This window comes from Ctenopharyngodon idella, chromosome 3, assembly GCF_019924925.1.
Source record: "Ctenopharyngodon idella isolate HZGC_01 chromosome 3, HZGC01, whole genome shotgun sequence".
Lineage (NCBI taxonomy): Eukaryota > Metazoa > Chordata > Actinopteri > Cypriniformes > Xenocyprididae > Ctenopharyngodon > Ctenopharyngodon idella.
In genome coordinates this window covers 26,124,556-26,143,387 of record NC_067222.1, presented here as the reverse complement: position 1 = coordinate 26,143,387, position 18,832 = coordinate 26,124,556, and the positions used below count along the sequence as shown (strand labels likewise).

Sequence of the window (18,832 nt, the reverse complement as noted above, 5' to 3'; positions counted from 1 at the left end):
CGATCGATAGTCTTCTCTCCAGCAGCCTAACTTACCTCCTGTGGTTGCTCAGGCTATTAATCCGGGGCACTGTAATTTCCTCCTGAAAGCTCCTGGAGGAGGAGAAGCAGCAGACAGGAGTGGAGTCGGCTCTAAACTGCAGCCTTTAGAGGGCCAAAGTGCGGGTGACGCGACAGAGATTTGTCTTTGAAAGTTTTCCTTCACAAATAATACACTCTGCAAGCTCACCAACAAGCTTTAATAAATGCTCTGTAGACAAATTGCACCATAACGGTTAGGAAATGAGAGTTGCAGCCGTGCCTAGTCTTACTTCCTGTCCTCATCTCCTTCTCTTTGATTTTCTCTGTTTGTTTGTTTCCATTTCCTCTTATTAATATCTCTCTGGCTGTCTACTGTTATGTGTACTTTAAGACTGGCGCAGTAATAAGTGGACAGAACGAGTTGAGGGGGAAAAGTAAGAGCAGTTGACAGGGGCGTAGGAGTCAGGGGACGTGATGCGTGGAGAAGTTAGCGAGAACATGTCAAAGTGGTTGTAATGTCGAAATGGTGGTTGTCACAAGTTATATAAGGCAGAGATATCCAAACACTCAATATGATTTATTGACCTTTATGTAGTCCCTTCTTAGAGTTAAAAGAACCAATCACGCGTTTGGTCAGTTTAATGCATGCTTGCAGAATAAAAATAATTTCTTTCAAAGAAAAATTATCTTTTCAATGGTAGTGTATTGTTTATGTATAGCCGTTATGTGAAAGGTTTAATATTTATAATCGACATCTTTATTCTCAGTGTAAGACTGAGCATTTAACTTGTATGTTCAAGCTGAAATTGGCAAATGGATTGCTAATATGATTACCAAATAAATAGTGCATTTATTTGCAAAACACCATGTAGATATTCATCCTGTCATGTCAGAGATCATATCCTCTCCTAAAGCTTTCACAGCTACAGAGACGTCTCCTGCAATCAGATCAGCGCTCGGGTCATGGCTGCAACCTCCTTCCTGTTGCACACACCGTTGCTAGTGGAATATATCATCAACAGTGACACTTGCAGGAAACTGCAAAATATCAGAAATGACCCATACGAGGTCATGCTCACAGTGAATTACTGTGTGGTTAAAGAGAACATTATTGTTCATCCAAAAAAAAAAATCATGAAAAAATTGTATGTCTGATTACTTATGAAAGTAAATAAGGTATAAAACCTGCTGGTTTTATCTGTCGTGACATTGACGTTCTGTTAGTAGCAGTAACTAATTTCAACTGTTTCCTCTTCATCTTGCAGGACGGCTACTACTCGCACCGACCCAAGGAGAAAGTCCGCGTGGACAGCAACAACGAGAACTCCGTTCCCAAAGACTTTGAGAACATAGACAACAGTAATTTCGGGGCACGTTCACAGACACAGAGACATGCGCCCGGCAAGCACAAACAAGGCCTTCTGGAGAAGGCGCATGCGCAGCAAAGCCTGAGCAAGAACTCTAATGAGGTCATTCAGTATGCACAAAACAAAGGTGGCTACAATCAGACGCGCACTGAGCTTCACCGGAAGGCCAATCCCACCCTTCATCCACAGCAAACCCAGCAGCACCGGCACCACCTCCAGCAGGCCAAGCGATCTGCCACACCCACCGCAGACATCAAATACGACCAGCCGCCCAAATGCGAGATCAGTGGCAAAGAGGCAATCTCCGCCCTCTCTCGTGCCAAGACCAAGGAGTGCCGGCAGCAGATAGTGGAGGTTTACTGCCGCCACAAAGAACGCCAGCTCATGCCTGAGAAAGTCACCCGTTATTGCCCGGTAGAGGGTGAGTAGACCCTCTTTACTCTTCATATTCCATGTTAATATGAAGAATTGGAATTCTGTGGCTTTTAGTCCATGTTTATTAGCTTTGAAGCCATTGCTACTGGACAAATTAACTTGAATTCATCCAATTTATTTATTTTTTTAAATTGACCTCGTGATGTTTAATCAAAATGTCATAACTCTTACGGTCAAAATAACAGACTTCTCTCTGGACATATACCGTACTTCTCCAGTCTTTTAGTCTGCATAAACCCACCCCTCCACAATTGACTGCAAGCTCACATTCATTTAAGTCAACGCCCATATCTCAAAATTCAATCAACAATCGATAGATGCAAGTTCCCGCCCTACTTTTTTTTTTCTTTTTCTTTTTTATAATTCGTTACATTCTGTAGATATGTCGTTACTTCCATTAAAACACATTTAAAAGTCATTCTTTTCCAAGAAAATTGACCGAAATATTGATTACTCATTATACACAACATCCTACACTACATCTACTCTCTTGAAAGAGAACGTCCCACCCAAATGGTTCATTGCTGAAATGTAACTAAAGTCTTTAAAAAAAAAAAAGTAAAAAGTCACATTTCCTGGACAAACTTCCTGATTAAAAAAGAAAGTATGTCACCACAGGACTGAAATCTTGTCGGGTCTTTAACTCAATGTCATGACGTTTTCTTTTGGGATAAGAACTAATTATAATCATCAACCTGCACTGGCATTAAGCGAAACATTAGCTGAGGTTTATGGGAATTTACGATAAATAATGCTTAAAATAATGGTTTTCCCAAATTAATTGCCATCCTGTCTTTGTAGGTTTATGGAAGTAGTGTATTAAGAGTCACAGGGCTGGTAACAGACATTCACAGCACTTGTAATTACAATCAGAGACAGGCTGGAAATGAGATTCTGGATTTCCACACGAGGTTAGACGGATGTAATTGCTGAACGTTGTCTCTTTTTCCCCTCTCCATCTCCCATAGCTGACTACAGAAAACATATTCATGCAATTATGCAGTGCTCAGTCATCTGCACACAAATCAGGGCTATGGATGCGTTCAAATAGAACAGTGACAGATCTTCTCAGGGCTCAGAGCCTCTGCCTAGAGAAACTTCCGGAAACCAGAATGGGTTTTGACAGATATGACAGGGACATCACCACAGAGACATGAGTCTGGGACATGCAGAGGTTTTAAGGGGGTGGGGCGGGGCAGGAACGTGTCTATTTCCAGCAAGTACAGTAGACCGACCAAGCCACATGGATGGAGTTTGAATGTATTTATAAACAGTAATTGCATTATGTGGTAACAGACAAAGACTTTGATGGCAAACACGTGAGCGATTTGCCTCAGTGTTGGCAATTAGTACTGAAGCAACATAAGTTTAAAGCAAATGGCAGGTTTTTAATGAACATTGTTGGATGAATAAGTTTCAAATGTGGTCCAGGCTGTCGGTTATGAGGGCCCACAAGGAATCTGCGCATTTTTAACATTTTCTCTGTTGACTGTTGAGAGATGTCTGCAGAATAGATTTACTGAACTGAGAGTGTTACCAAAGTTTCTAAACTCGGTGGCCCTTCTTGGCATGTTTTTTTTACTTGAATGGAGAAATACTGACATTTCCAAAGCACTTTGTGAAGATTACTTTTCTAATATCTGACAACAGTGGTACTATGAAATTAGGGGCTGTTTACACAACACCATTTTCAACTAAAAACGTAACACTTTTTATGCGTTTTGTCCGTTCATTTACATGACAACGGTGTTTTGAATGCCTGAAAACTGAAACTTTTGAAAACAAGTTTCAAAGTGCAAGTTTTTGAAAACGGTCTCCGTGTAAACAACAAAAACGCGAACCTGTGAAAACAATGACATCATGCACATGCATAGTACTTGTTCAGTCTATAGTGTTTCATCAACATCTAATGGCCTGCCTGCAGAATACAGCATTTTTTGTCATTTTGACAGGTTTGTGTGAATGGGGATTGTTTTGACAATGGTGTCGTCTGTACGCGGAAAACTTGAAGGAAAAACTTCCCCGTTTTAAGCATATCGTTGTCGTGTAAACGTACCCTTTGTCTCTGTAGAAAACTATATTATTACTAGAGTAAAAACAAGCAATGTTTCTAACCAAAAGTTAGACTTTTTTTACTGAAAGGAGCACATCCATTCTATTCTTTTTTTATATATATATAAATGAATACATTTATTCAGCAAGGATTCATTAGATTGATCAAAAATGACATTAAAGACATATTAGACATATTACATTACAAAAGATTTCTATTTCAAATAAATGCTGTTCTTTTAGACTTTCTATTTGTCAAAGAATAGAAACAAAATAAAAAACAGTTATTTTAAATTGTAGAAATATTTTACTGTATTTTGATTAAATAAATGCAAGCTTGAGAGACCTCTTTCAAAAACAGTAAAAAAACTTACCAAACCCAAACTATTGGTATTTGTAAGTATGTGTGTCTTTAAATTTTACAACAAAGTCTATTAACACTGTGTTTAACTTGCAGAAAATTCTTGCATTATAGGCCATTAATGTGTCGTGCTCGTGATGGAGCGGTATCGGAAAGATCTTAGAGCGAGAGGCAACACAGATGCTCCAACTTTGAAAATGCTCACCGCTTCAGGCGAAATCACACAACTCCGCTTCTATTCCTAGATTTTTAAAATAAAGTACTCTGACAGAAGGGCCAGTGTTTCACTGAGAACATGTAGGAAATAAAATGAAACACAGGGACAGATGATGGACAGGCCAGTCCACACCCCATAAAGACAGAGGACACTATAGAGTTAAGATGGTGTAATTGCATTTAATAAAGGACCTTCATGTCTTTCTCAGCCTCCACCCATCCAGGGTCAGCCAGGTCCTCCCTGAGGGCCAGGAGCGGTGCCTTCTCCTGCTCTCCTTCAGGCTCCATCACAGGGTCTGGGAGACCAGTGCAGTTTAGGACAGTAACGACAGGCTCAGCTTTCAGATTATAGTCATTACCCCCTCATGGCCCATGTCTTCAGTCAGCATGGCCTTATGCCAAATCGTAGTGCCTTCAGTGTAATTTCATATGAGCTTTTAAAATTAACCTCATGGCCTGTAATGAGTAATTCAGCATGCCCTTCTTTAGAAGTGGCAGGCTATACCATGACATGGAGAGAAGTCCGCCATGTATTTATTCTGTGGGCATTTTTAGAAAGCCACAAACGACCGAAGCTCAGCCCTTGTGGTCTGCGCCAAGCTATTTGTGAGAGCTGAATATATGTCTGAAGGAAGGCGGGGATGGTGTCTTATATCAGCCATTGTGGAGATGGTATCAGTGAAACACTTATAGGCCAATAGGTGATCATGTGGTGGATTGCTGCGGTTCTGGATTACGGCGTTATAGCAGTGTCTCGGATGGATTGAGGTGCCCTCGACTCGGTTTAAGTGTTAGAGAGGTTCATCTGTTTCATCTGGGACCATTGAGGGATACTCTCAATGACTGAATCACACAGTCAGTTTTTGAGAGTGATGACTGTATTTACTAACAGGAGTGTCTCCTAAATTGTCCTATTCTTATATAAAATGAAGCCCTTTTTCTATTCCCACAATATTCATGAATAATAACTGTAACCATATTGGTGAAAGTAAATATGGCAACTTCCAGAATGAGTTGTTAGCTAAAATAGTGTTTTTTTTTTTCATTAATGCACTAAAATGAAAGCATTGTTTTTAGCTAATTTTTAGCTTTATTTTAGCTCCCTTTAACCTCTAAAATTTGTGATCACAATGAAATCAACAGTGAGAATATTGACCAAAACCAGTGAAAAGTTTTCATGACAGCCATAATTGTTCAAATGAAAAATGTACACTGCCGTTCAAATGTTTGGGGTTGGTAATGGCGCTTTTCCACTACATGGTACGGTTCGGTACGGCATGGTACGGCTCGCTTAGTACCGATACTAAATGTGACGTGTAAACACTGCAGATCACTGATTGGTCAGAGAGAATTGTCACTGCCAGCGTCATTGGATTTGAAACACGAGACACTAAACCCGCTAGATTTAAATAGTCAGTAACAGCCACCGCAATATCATTTGTTTGTGCGACTTTTTTTAAACAACTTGCTTTAAACGACCGGCGCACGCAACTTGAAAAAAGAAATGGCTGTATCGTGACGAGATACACATGGGCAAGTGACGTAAGTACGCAATTTCCAGTGAAAACCATCCCGCTCGGCCTAAAATATAGATGCTTATAACTTACCATAGTGAATCAGGATAAGACAAAAGCACGTTTTGGAAGAACTATTGATGATGTATTGACTCATTTAAATTCATTTTTTAAATTGTTATAAATGTTACATAGTGCACCTTTAAGATGGCTCTTCACATTAACATTGTGAAATATTATTCTAATTTAAAATAACCAATTTATATTTGAAAATGCAATTTATTCCTGTGATGTCAAAGCTGAATTTTCAGGGAAAAAAAAAAAGCTGAATTATGCCCTTAAATTAATTTCTGACAACTGACAGCCTAAATATGTTTTATGTCTAGACGTGGATAAATTAGTCTTTTGAGTGCATTTTGGCTAATATGTGTGTGTTTGCGCAGGCAAAGTGAATGTGAATGTGCATTGGGAGGAGGACTCAATGGAGACTGTGCCTGCTGTGCCGGTGCGGATAGCCTTCATGTTGGTGGTCCATGGACGGGCCTCTCGTCAGGTGCAGCGTCTCTTCAAGGCCATATACCACACATCTCATTTCTACTACATTCATGTGGACCAGGTATGTCTTCAACACACATCCAATTTTTATATTTGTATAATGGTGAGAATATTCTGAAAAGATTGAGCAGCAGGAGAGGAGTTATGGAGTTGTAAAGCTGTTAACATGTTAACAAATATATTTTTAAAAATGTTTGTATAAACTATTTGATCTAATTAACTAGTCGGTTGTTGGGTGAATAGTCAACCATCTCTGAGAGCAATAGTGGGGGATGGGAAAGAGAGCAGGATGCTGGGTAAACAGTGGGCTCCAAACCACTCCATTTATTCAGTAAGCTGTTTCAAAAGCCTGATGGAGGATTATTAAAGAGCCATACTTCAGTGTCTTTCACACCATTTACTCTCTCAGCTTGGCAAGTGATAGAGTGTGAACATGAAAGGCTGTTTGTTCACACACACATACACACACATAACGCTGCAACCCCCCTCCCTTAATTACACACATACAAAAATACACTTAATGAGCTACTTGAATTTATGGCAGGAATGCGTAGGGTGAGTACACTGTCTTGTAATTTCGAAAGTGCAGGATAAAGAGCTGCTTTTCAATCAGTCCATCATCATGGAGACAAGCTTTATGACTCCATAAAACGAGTTAAAGGAGGGGTGGTGTAACAGAAAACACACAGGTAATCAAAGACTGTGATGTGTATATCTCAAAAACAACGTAGTGCTTCACACTTGCATGCCAAGTTTGTCACAGGCACTATACTACAAAAAAAAAACACTTTTTTTTTTAATAAGGTTTTTGTCTTGTTTTCTGGTAAAATATCTAAACATCCTTAAAACAAAACGTGTACTTGAGAAGTAAAATTGTGTTAAGATAAATATTTACTTTCAGCATAATCCTCACAAATTTTAAAGATGCACAATATATATTAATATGAGCAGATATTAGAGAATTTTAAAAAAAATTATTAGACAATATTGGATGTATATCGGTCGATATTTAATTGTGCATTAACTGTTTAGATTACCGTTGCTGTCATCTATCATTTAATGTTAATATTTAAAAACACTTATATATTAACACTATATTCTTGTGATGCCCAAATTCACTTGTAGCATTTAAAATGATTGATTTGAGCTTTTAGTGTTTTATTTTTATTTTTTAGACAAAGTAGTATTGAATATTAATGTCTGGAATTTATCAGTTATTGCCATAACATGAAAATTATTCTCTGCTATCAGACAGAATTTTGATATCTGTGCATTTTCTTAGATTAATGCTTAACTTTTTATCAGTGAGGTAAGAAAAGTACATTTAATTCAATTTAATTCTTTGAAAACAATATCTACATCTTGTGCAATTTTTGTTTCTCAAGTAAATTGATCTTTTTTAGGATGTTTAGGTATTTTTACTGGGAAAACAGGACAAGTGTGTAGGTGTACACACAGTACATGAAACTCTGTGCCACCTGACTGTTTGAAAAGCCTTCATCCACTTCATTCAATCTGTTTTTCCCCACAAGGTGCCCTTAGTGGATGGTCAGACTTTGTTTATCTCATGATAACGCTGGTCACGTTTGACTGACTGATCCCAGATAAAGTTCTCAGGCTCCAAATTAACCAGAGCCTGTCTTTTTTTCACCCTGCAGCGATCTAACTACCTCCACAGGCAGATGGTGGCTCTGGCTCACCAGTATCCCAACGTCCGGGTCACACCGTGGCGCATGTCTACGATATGGGGCGGTGCCAGCCTGCTCACCATGTATCTAAAGAGCATGAGGGACCTGCTGGCCATGCGAGATTGGTCCTGGGATTTCTTCATCAACCTGAGTGCTGCTGATTACCCAATCAGGTGAGTAATCATTCTCTCTCATTACTCTACTTTTAACTGATTATTCTGTTGCATTGGTTTGTCATTGTTTTCTCTCAGGAATAATTCAAGTTTATTGGTTGCCACAGAGAACAATTGAGTTAACACCTGGCTAGCGTCTAGCTGTGGGCTGTTGGGAGATTAGTTCCAAGCAATGTCACAATTTAGTTTAGCAGGGGATTATGGGTAATTGAGTTCACCATTGGCTGTTTGATCTGGTGTCAACAAGCTTGATGGTTCATAGAGCTGTTGAGGGATTACATTTAAGCGTCTTGTGGAGATTGTACTTTTTTTTTTTTTTTTTTTTAATTCAGAATTAGCTCAATTTAATTATGACAGGGCCACAACACCAAAGCAAACCGAGGAACTTGAATTTTACCCCAGATACATTTCACATTTGAGGAAGACTCCAGTATTTCAGTATCTCATCACATTACCTGTAACTCAATGTGGCATTTCTGTCTGTAAGCCGAACTGTGTCTGAAGATTTGAATTATCACCATAATAAATGCCATTAGTGTGCATAACTCTTCAGTCCATAATGAGAGCAGGATGAGAGGTTGAGTAACCCAGCTATTCCCCCGGCTACAATCAATACTACAGCCATGTCATTTTCTGCAGCCCTCAGAAATCAGGGTGTTAGAGATCGATACGGCCGTGTGATGAATTCTGGCCTGTCCCGCACAGCCGGTCAAGGTTAATCCTGCCTCTCTATCACTCCGTCACATGCCACACCTCCAGACCGGAGAGGGAAGTTAGCTGGGAGCCAAAGCCCCTTTCAAGCGAAACATCAAAGAAAAATAAAATGATTCTTTTCATCTCTAGCTCTGAGTCAGGTTCAGGTGCAAGCTATAAGTAGCCTGTCAGTGTGTGTGTGTGTATGTAGTGCAGTGATGTAGTTGCTATCATTTGTATTATACTGTGCAGAAACACCATTTCTCTAAAACATGAGGACAAATCGGTCCATTAAGGAGTCCGATCCGGCTCCTTCGGTTGTGGTGATGGAGAGTTATTTCTCAGTCCACTATCATAACAGAAAAAGGGGTCAGCAGAGAGGAAGCTGTGAGGAAAATAACTTCAACAAAAGATAAGAAGAGCTCTAAGAAGAGTCATAGGAAAGTATGTTTAAGTATGTTTTAAAAATATGCTTATTTACTTTTTGTCTTTACCACAAAACGTCAGTCTGTTTCTTTCTATCTGTGGAGTTAGTGTATAAAGTGCATAAAGTGCAGCAGTAGGACAACACATTATTCTGAAATAAAATCAATAATGCAATATGGCTTAGTGTGATTTGTCAAATTTAAAAAAAAAAAAAAAAAAAAAAAAATCATTCAGCCCTAAAAGGATGGTTTGCACTCAAAAAATGTCTTCAGGAGTTAAAAAATAATAATTTTACAGCTTTTTAAAATATTTTTATTTAGCACTCCCCCAAAAATCACCCCACTAATTCTAGAATGATTTATTCTTTCTAAATATAGCTATTCAAGTAATTTAGTGAACATTCCATATTTCTTCAAATGGAAATATATATACAAGATTACAAACTTTAATTCGAAGCAAGAAAGAATTTGAAAATCGAACAAAACGGCAAAGGTACAAGACTGTGTACTTAACGGCTTAAATGAGAGAAAGAACTACAAGTCCCATCAAGCCTTGCGAATGACATAATAGAAATAAAAACGATGGCAAAATTTAAAACTATTGCTTTAAAGATGCTTATTATATATAGAGAAACAATATATTTTGTTTATTGCAAAATATGAAAATCTATTTTATATTACATTCTAATCTTGTGATGCCTAAAATAATTAATTAGATTTTTTTTTTTTTTAGTGATTACAGTTATTGATTTCTGTTTTTAGTGTTTTACTTTTTAGTCTATTAGACAAAATAAACAGAATTGTAATATCTTTGCATTCCTGCTAAATTCTTAGATTTATGCTTAACTTTTTACCATTGGGGTAAGAATCTCATCTTCGGAACACAAATTAAGATATTTCTGATGAAATCCGATGGCTAACACTTTCAGATGCCCAGAAAACTACTAAAGATGTATTTAAAACAGTTCATGTGACTACAGTGGTTCAACCTTAATATTATAAAGCGACGAGAATACTTTTTGTGCGCCAAAAAAACAAAATAACGACTTTATTCAACAATATCTAGTGATGGGCGATTTCAAAACACTGCTTCATGAAGCTTCGAAGCTTTTGTTTCGAATCAGGGATTCAGAGCGCCAAAGTCACTTGATTTCAGTAAATGAGGCTTCGTTACGTGATATGTGTTTCGAACTTTCAGTGGTTCACCACTGGGGGGCATGACTTTGGCAGTTTGATACACACTCTGAAACACTGATTCGAAACAAAAGATTCGTAAAGCTTCGAAGCTTCATGAAGCAGTGTTTTGAAATCACCCATCACTAGATATTGTGTAAATGAATGGGATTTTTACTTCTGGTACCCAACTGTTGCACTCTATTGCTGTAGGTTAAAGATCTCCTCTGATTGGACAGGAGTGAGCACAGACTGACAGATCCATTAGACCTCATATCAATTTGGCCAGAGAGACATGAAGAGTTATCATCCAGACATTCAATGATTTTTTTTCTCATTCTTGCCACCAGTGGCTTTGACAGAGATAGCGAGTCTGAGACAGGAAGTGAGGTGAGACAGAGGGAGACAGAGACAAAGCCACAGACAATGTTCAAATGCATGCCTGACTTCCAGTTTAGAGCCTCAGTATGTTTGCTGACACTGCAGACTTCACTCGGCTTCATCGCGGTTGCTCCCATTACCGACTAATTGCGTATGACAATGCGTGTTAGAGGTCCTGGGGGGACATCTTCAGTGTTGGCCTTCCTAAAGACCTGTGCACAGCCCTTTCCCAGAACGCTTTGTCCACATGTCGTGACTGCTATGCCGAGGGACGTGCGGTACCTGTGTCTGGTGACTTAGCCGCTTATTTTCCCCTCTAATTCCCTCCTGATGTCCATCCTTCTGCATGGATGCCTGTGAAAGGGACTGACAAAGAGCTCTCTCCTCTATAGGCGAGGCTGGACGCCAGGGGCGGAGGGCTCTGTTACACAGTGGCTTTGTTGGGAGCGCCGGGCTCTTTTCTTCCATTTATCCGCTCCATCTTGCTCTTTTTCTCCGGCCCTGTTTTTTAGTCAGTGCAGCTGTATTTATAGCCTTTTCATGAAGAGAGAAAAGGAGAAAACAATGAGTCTGGATTCTGTTGTTCTCCTCTTCCCATGTGGTCACATGGGCTCCATGACGCCCTCTTCTGGTATGGAGCAGCTCAGAAGACCGTTCGGAACAGATAACTAGCATACTAAATGCTAAATTAAAATTTTAAAAAAATAAGTTAAACAGTTGGCATTATTCTATTATATACTCTTTATAGAATAGGATTCTTCATCTTGAAAAAAAAAAAAAAAAGTGATTTTTTAATCCAATTAAATTCAGTCCCATTAATTAAGTAGTCAAGAAAAAGTAAAACTAAAAAAAAAAAATGCAATTTTGGTTGATATTACTTCATCACACTAGAAATTAAATGCTGAGCATCACATTGTGGGATGAAGTATTCCATGCATATACTGCAGCAGTAATGAGAGTAAGTAGAATGTTTGTATGCTATAAGGCTGGACAATATGGCCAAAAATCATATCTCTGTATTTTTATATAAAATATATATCTCTATATTTTCTACTTTTTTCTATTCGGATAAAAAAAAAAAAAAACAGTATTTATTTTTTAAAAAAAAATGTTATTTCACATCCTGCTCAATACAAACAATGTTCATACTGAAGGACATTTATTAAGGCTTTATATTAGGCTATTTGACTAGACGCGTTAACCATGTCTATTATTTTGAAGCCCTAAATATATGTCTCATGTTTATAACAAATCGGACTATGCACTTCCTCTGCAGCAGCTCACTCTGTGTCCTCCACTATTTTACAGATGCGCTCGTAATATCAAACTTCTGTATATCGATATAAACGGTATTGCCTCATCCTATATCATTTATAAAAATATATCGCACAAACTCGATATACCGCCCAGCCCTAGTATGCTATTTTGAACATAACCTTCAATTACAGTCTGCATGTCTCCGACAATGTTCAGAATGGAATACTAGTGTACTGCCTACTCCACACTGCACCATATAAACTGTGCACAGACTACTACAGTATATCAATAAATACTATGCATTATGCAATAAACTATCAAAATGTACATTGTTGCCACATGACCTCACTATGTTGCATGTTTAATTCAGAATTCAGTTATTGAAAATGAATTCAAATGTAAATTCAAACAACCATTAACATGAATTATAAGGTTTATACAAATTTAAAAGTAAAGTTTGATGGTACGGCACTTTTAATATTAAAGTCTCCAATTTTCTTTCATTTTTAGAATGTTCATGATTTCTGTCTTACTGTAATTTGCGCACTATATTGTGATTGGCCTTTCTTACATTTATTTGTATTCTCTTACGTGATTGGTTCGTATTATATTATTTTGCCTTTCAATTTGTTCTATGCTACGTTGTTGCCACATGACTTCACCATGTTACATGTTTAATTCAGCATTCAGTTATTGAAAATAAATACAAATATTTTTTACTGCTTTGTATAAAAATATCCTACTTTTTGGAAGTCTGATTTGAAAAAGGATTCAAAAAAAGATATCATTCATTTCCAGTTCATTCGTTGCTAATAAGATTTGGGTGCATTGCATTATAGGATGCAGTATTCCTCATGGTTTGCTCTGATGGCATATTGTGCGATTTGTAGAAGGCCATCCAAATATTCCGTGCCTACAGAAAATTTGCATACCTTGAAGAGGCCTCAAAAATAAAGCGTAAACATCCTTTCTGTCTCTCTCTTTCTCCTGCTCTCTCCCACTTGGACTGATGCTCATTATTATTGCACCGTTTTGACGGCACTGCAGTCAGATTTCAAATCTCACTGGTAGCTCTGTTACAGAATACAGCACTCTAATAACCTGAGGTCTGAGTTTAGCCAGCGCAGGGAGTGACTGGCAGCTGTACATGCAGTGAGCACTGGAGCAGGGTTTCATTTCAAATGCCACACTGGGTTACCCATCCTGATCTTTTTCAAACAGGAAAGACACTGCAGGTCAGAGTGCATTTGTGCATGTTCATCTTTTTACCACAGCAGTTAAACATTTAATGTGGTCTTATAATGAACGGTGGATGATATAGCGCCTTAAGCTATTGAAACAGGACGTGTGAGATAAAGTTGTATGTGATTGACGTGTGCAGCTGCAGGCATGTTGACGAGTGCAAGTGATGATTGGATGACTGAGTGTTTACTATGGAGCTAAAATTCACATGCAAACATCAACAAATTCACCTCAGCTATTTATTACTCTTTGGTTGTGAAGAAACTTTTGTTGCCTTTTTTTTTTTTACACAAATTACGACACAATTTTCTTGACTTGTTTTCGCAATGAATTCAGATCTGTTCACTTAAAGTACATTTTCGTAGATCATTTCAACCTGAGGTCTGCTTTCTGTTTTTAGTATTTATATGAATTATAAGGTTTATAAGAATTTAAGAATAAAATGTAATGGTTTGGCACCTTTAACATTAAAGTCTCCAATTGACTTTTATTGTAAGAATGTTCGCAATTACTATCTAACTGTAATTTGCATACTGTATTGTGATTGGCTCTTGTGTTTATTTGCATGCTGATAATAGTATTGTTGATTCTTGTTCACAGTCAAGGCTAGTAACCAAAAAATTGCTGGTTTGATTCCCAAAAATGTGAGCCATGAGTCTGTTTTTTTTTTTTTTGTTTTTTAAGCAAGGCTTTTTTCAAATTTCACCATCCCTGGTATTGTATACCGATAAATAAAGATTTTATTATTCTTTTTATCTTCAGTGTGAAGTTATTTCTCCTCTACCAGAAGCCTGCAGTGAAAAAGCAAACATTAGAGAGCAGTGTGTATGGGGAAAAATGACTAAAAACTTTCAGGCAATGCATTGCGACAGGCAGTGAAACAGGGCAGTTGGCATTTGGGGTTGAATCTGGCTCTGTATGTGAGCTTGGACTCGCCCAGAATCCCTCATGCTCCATGCTCATTAACACTGTGGCTCATTAGCCTGATTAGCAAACTCTCTGTTACTTTTTCTCTCTTTCACTTGTTTTCTGTTTTCCCTTCCAACACTTTTGATCTCTCCTCAGGACCAACGATCAGCTGGTGGCCTTCCTGTCCAAATACAGAGATATGAATTTCATCAAGTCTCACGGGAGAGATAACGCTCGGTGAGTGCTGACATGTGATCGTACTGATGGCTTATGGTGCTGAGACACTGTAGCACGTGCCAGTTGCACAGAAGGGTGCCTTTTATAACCGATAAAAATAAATTTGTAATTTGCATTGTTGATAATTGCCAACAGATTCATCAGAAAACAAGGTTTGGACCGGCTTTTCTTTGAGTGCGACACCCATATGTGGCGGCTTGGAGACAGGAAAATTCCAGAAGGCATATCCGTAGATGGAGGCTCTGACTGGTTTCTGCTCAACCGAATGTTTGTGGAGTATGTCATCAACTCTCAAGACGACCTTGTGACCAACATGAAGCGTTTCTACGCATACACGCTACTACCTGCAGAGGTGAGATGCCAAAATACACTACAAAATCATATTCAAAAAAAAAAAAAATATCTAAACATTCTTAAAACAATGAAAATTTACTTAAGTTACTTGAATAACACATTTATTTGTGAATAATATGTATTGGATTGCGTTTATTCTTGTTTTTCCTTGTTTTAAACAATATAAATAAGTGAATGAATGAGGTTTAGGTTTAAAACAAAAAAAAGGGGGTAAAGTGATTTTAAAGGAATAGTTCACCCAAAAATGAAAATTCTGTCATTAATTACTCATCCTTGTGTCGTTCCAAACCCGTAAGACTTTCGATCATCTTCAAAACACGAATGAAGATCTTTTTGATGAAATCTGAGAGCTTTCTGTCCCTCCATTGACATCTACGCAACTGACACTTTGATGCTTCAAACAGTTCATAAAGAGATCGTAAATCCATATGAATTGAGTGGTTTAGTCCAAATTTTCTGAAGAGACACAATTGCTTTATATGAGGAACAGTTTGAATTTAGGCTTTTATTCACATATAAACATTGATCAACTCACACATCAGTTGTGGTAAACGGAAGCTCAAGCATGTTTGCCTGATGTGTAAGAACCAGTGAGGTTCATTCTTGTGTGTTACACAGCATATTTGAGCTTCTGGAAGTGTTTGTTCTTGCGAGTCAAGCAGGTTCGGTTGAGCTTCTGTTTATGTTCGCTTATCAATGTTTATATGTGAATAAATGCCTTAATTCAATCTGTTCAGCATATAAAGTGATGGTGTCTCTTCAGAAAATTTGGACTAAACCGCTCAATATTCATATGGATTAGTTTTACGATCTCTTTATGAAGCATCAAAGTGTCAGTTGCGTAGCTGTCAATGGAGGGACAGAAAGCTCTCTGATTCTATCAAAAAGATCTTCATTTGTGTACAAAAGATGAACGAAAGTCTTACAGGTTTGGAATGACATGAGGGTGAGTAACTAATGACAGAACTAACCCTTTAAAAATAAAATTTTAATATTGTTATATATTCATGGTATAGTATTATATAGTATAATTCTTATTTTAGACAATTTTTATTGTAAATTAAATGTATTTTGTTTTAAGGCCATTTAGATATTTTTAATAAAAAACACAACTAATAATGATCAAGAAAATGACTTTTGCATTGCACAATATTACAACGATTCTGCTACATTAATTCACTAGATTGGCGTTCCATTAATTTTTCTCACTGATTCACCAAGTTTGAAGTTTATGATGATAAATTGAGTAAATTTCCAAAAAGCGGGAATGAATTTGCATAGTTTTATTTGCTCATTTGCATCGTGTATTTGCTCATTTAAAATGACTGTCAATGTGTTAGTTTTAATGAAGGGCTTTTTGCTGTGCCGCGGCGAAATTGGATTCTTCGCTCTGTCTAGGTCTAGTTATTCACCGCTGAGATATTGGATATTGTGGCTTGAGAAGGCAATTGGCCCTTTTTTTACTGATGTAGACATTTAACACACTAGACCTCCTGACAGGGCTATTCTGTTAGACATCCATCTTCATTTTATCAGATGTCATTATTCTGTTTCAACCTCTTAGTCATCTATTTTCTTCTCTTTCTCTTCACCTCCTACTGTCCCTTCCTATTTATCATCCTCCTCCCCGATTCTCATTCTCTCTTCGCAGTCGTTCTTCCACACAGTTCTGGAGAACAGTCCGCACTGCGAGAGCATGGTAGGACAACAACCTTCGCATCACTAACTGGAATCGAAAGCTGGGCTGCAAGTGTCAGTACAAGCACATCGTGGACTGGTGCGGCTGCTCACCAAATGACTTCAAGCCCTCCGACCTGCCCCGTTTCCAGGTGAGCATCACGTACCCTTCCAATGAGGCTCTCAGTCCTCTCGTTGTCCGACTGTATCAGTGCAGCCGGCGCTAACAGGAACAGTTCAATGAACCTGATCATTAGTTAAACTCTTTTAAAAGCCTTTTCAGTGACAGCGCTGACCTCACGCCTGAAGGAGACCTACGCCACGTCCTGTTTAGTCAGAATAAGCACAATAGGCCTTTAATTTACCTTAAACAAACACCTAATAGTGTGAGACAAGCTCTCCAGTCAGTAGCGATTTCAATCGTGATTAGAAATCCAATGAGACTCAACTAAAGGAAAGCCTTGCTAACTCGTGCCTACACAGGGGATCTGTAATTAACTCTGCCCGGCAGAAAAGGACGATGAGGGATCAATTGCAAGGCGGTCTCTCATCAAAAGGATTCTGGTAGTGAGTCTAGTATAGTGGAATGAGGCCGTGGAGCTTGACCGCAGCAGCCAATTCCCTTTTCTCCCCCCCTACCTTTGGTCTGGAAGTCTCTCATTAGCCTCCAGTACAGAGTCAATCCTATCGTGGTCATGCCCGACCTCTGTGACTCACTCTCTCTACTGTAAATGGAGCTACAGGCCCAGTTGAAATGAGTTTTAAACTTGTCATTCCCATCCTGGTGATTTTCACATAGCTGGCTGTGTTTTAATTTTTCCATTCTGCTGCAGTAGAACTGCAACTTTGCATTTTCTCCCCTTTTTGGTTTTCTCTCTCTTGCTCTGTTTGCCTCCATGTCGTGTTGCTTGCGGTATGGTTTCACATTAAACGATGCAGTGGTCTATTCGGCAGGCCGTTTCCTCATAAACTCCCTACTGTGCGCTCATGTGCCAAACCATGACATCATCACCATGTGCCACATCAGGCAGCTTTTGCCACTTTTTTTTTTTTTTTCAAGACTGCCCAGCTGATGAAGCCTTTTTTTTTTTTTTTTTTTTTGGAACGTCAACATCCATTATGGTGAATCTTGATGTTCATGTGTTCTAATTTCAGTAACATTTTATTTGAACGTTATTTTGGCCCTGTTTTATTTTTGTAAGTAGTGTTTCCTGTTCTGAATGAGGGCTGAAAACCGAGCACAATCATTGCTGTATTTCGAGCGTTGCTAAATGTTTACAGCCACAACTTCTCTATATAATAGTGTCTTTCACAAGAGTGTGCGGTTAACCCATTCAGGTCTGTGCTGGGGGAAGGGCCTGTGAGCGTTTAGCGGGTCATTATCACTGAAGGCATACCCGTAGTGAGTGTTGAGTAATTATCCTGTGACAATACCTCCTTTCTCACAGACAGCTCTGAAGAAAAAGGACAATGGGAGAAGAAGGGAGGCTTGAAATGTGTCATGGCAGTTCAGTTTTTATCCGAGCATTTCTCACCCCTCACCCTATAAAGGCCCAAACCGTATAAAAGAGCTTCCTGGACTTGCCTCTTCAAATCACTTTATTAGGTTTTTTCCGCATTTTCTTTTCTTACACATTTTTGCCTTCTATAACTGTTTAAAAAAGAACAAATCACTGAATTTTGTTTAAAGGGATAGTTCACCCAAAAATGAAAATTCATCAAAAAATGTGGAGCACAAGAAGGAAATATTTTAAAGCATTGTTGTGGTTGCTGTTTTCCAAAATGTTGGTTCACAAGTTGTGATTTTCTTTTTTAAAAAAATTCTTTGATCCAGTTTTTAAAAAATAAGACACAGTCTGAATGAACTGTTTATGCATCTTTCTTTTGAATCAGATCGTTCCAATGAATCAGTAGATCTGGTTCACAATTATGATTCATACTGATCTGATTTTTCAGATTTTTCCTTTAGTGTTGCATGGAATAAAGAAAGTCATGCAGGTTTGATATGACATGAAGATGAGTAAATGATGACAGAATCTTACAATTTTGGGGAATTTTCATTCCTTTCCAGGTTTGTGTTTATTTTTCCATCTTCTAGGACGT

At 38.2% G+C, this 18,832-nt stretch overlaps 1 protein-coding gene across 1 annotated transcript in view; it reads left to right on the top strand.

Annotated features, from left to right (window-relative positions):
- xylt1 (xylosyltransferase I) overlaps positions 1-18,832 on the top strand; it is a 67,523-nt gene that overhangs the window by 30,837 nt on the left and 17,854 nt on the right. Inside the window, 7 exon segments of the mRNA XM_051887620.1 lie at positions 1,286-1,808; positions 6,409-6,581; positions 8,179-8,381; positions 14,618-14,698; positions 14,834-15,050; positions 16,704-16,754; positions 16,756-16,881. Of these exon segments, the coding sequence (XP_051743580.1) occupies positions 1,286-1,808; positions 6,409-6,581; positions 8,179-8,381; positions 14,618-14,698; positions 14,834-15,050; positions 16,704-16,754; positions 16,756-16,881 (1,374 nt within the window).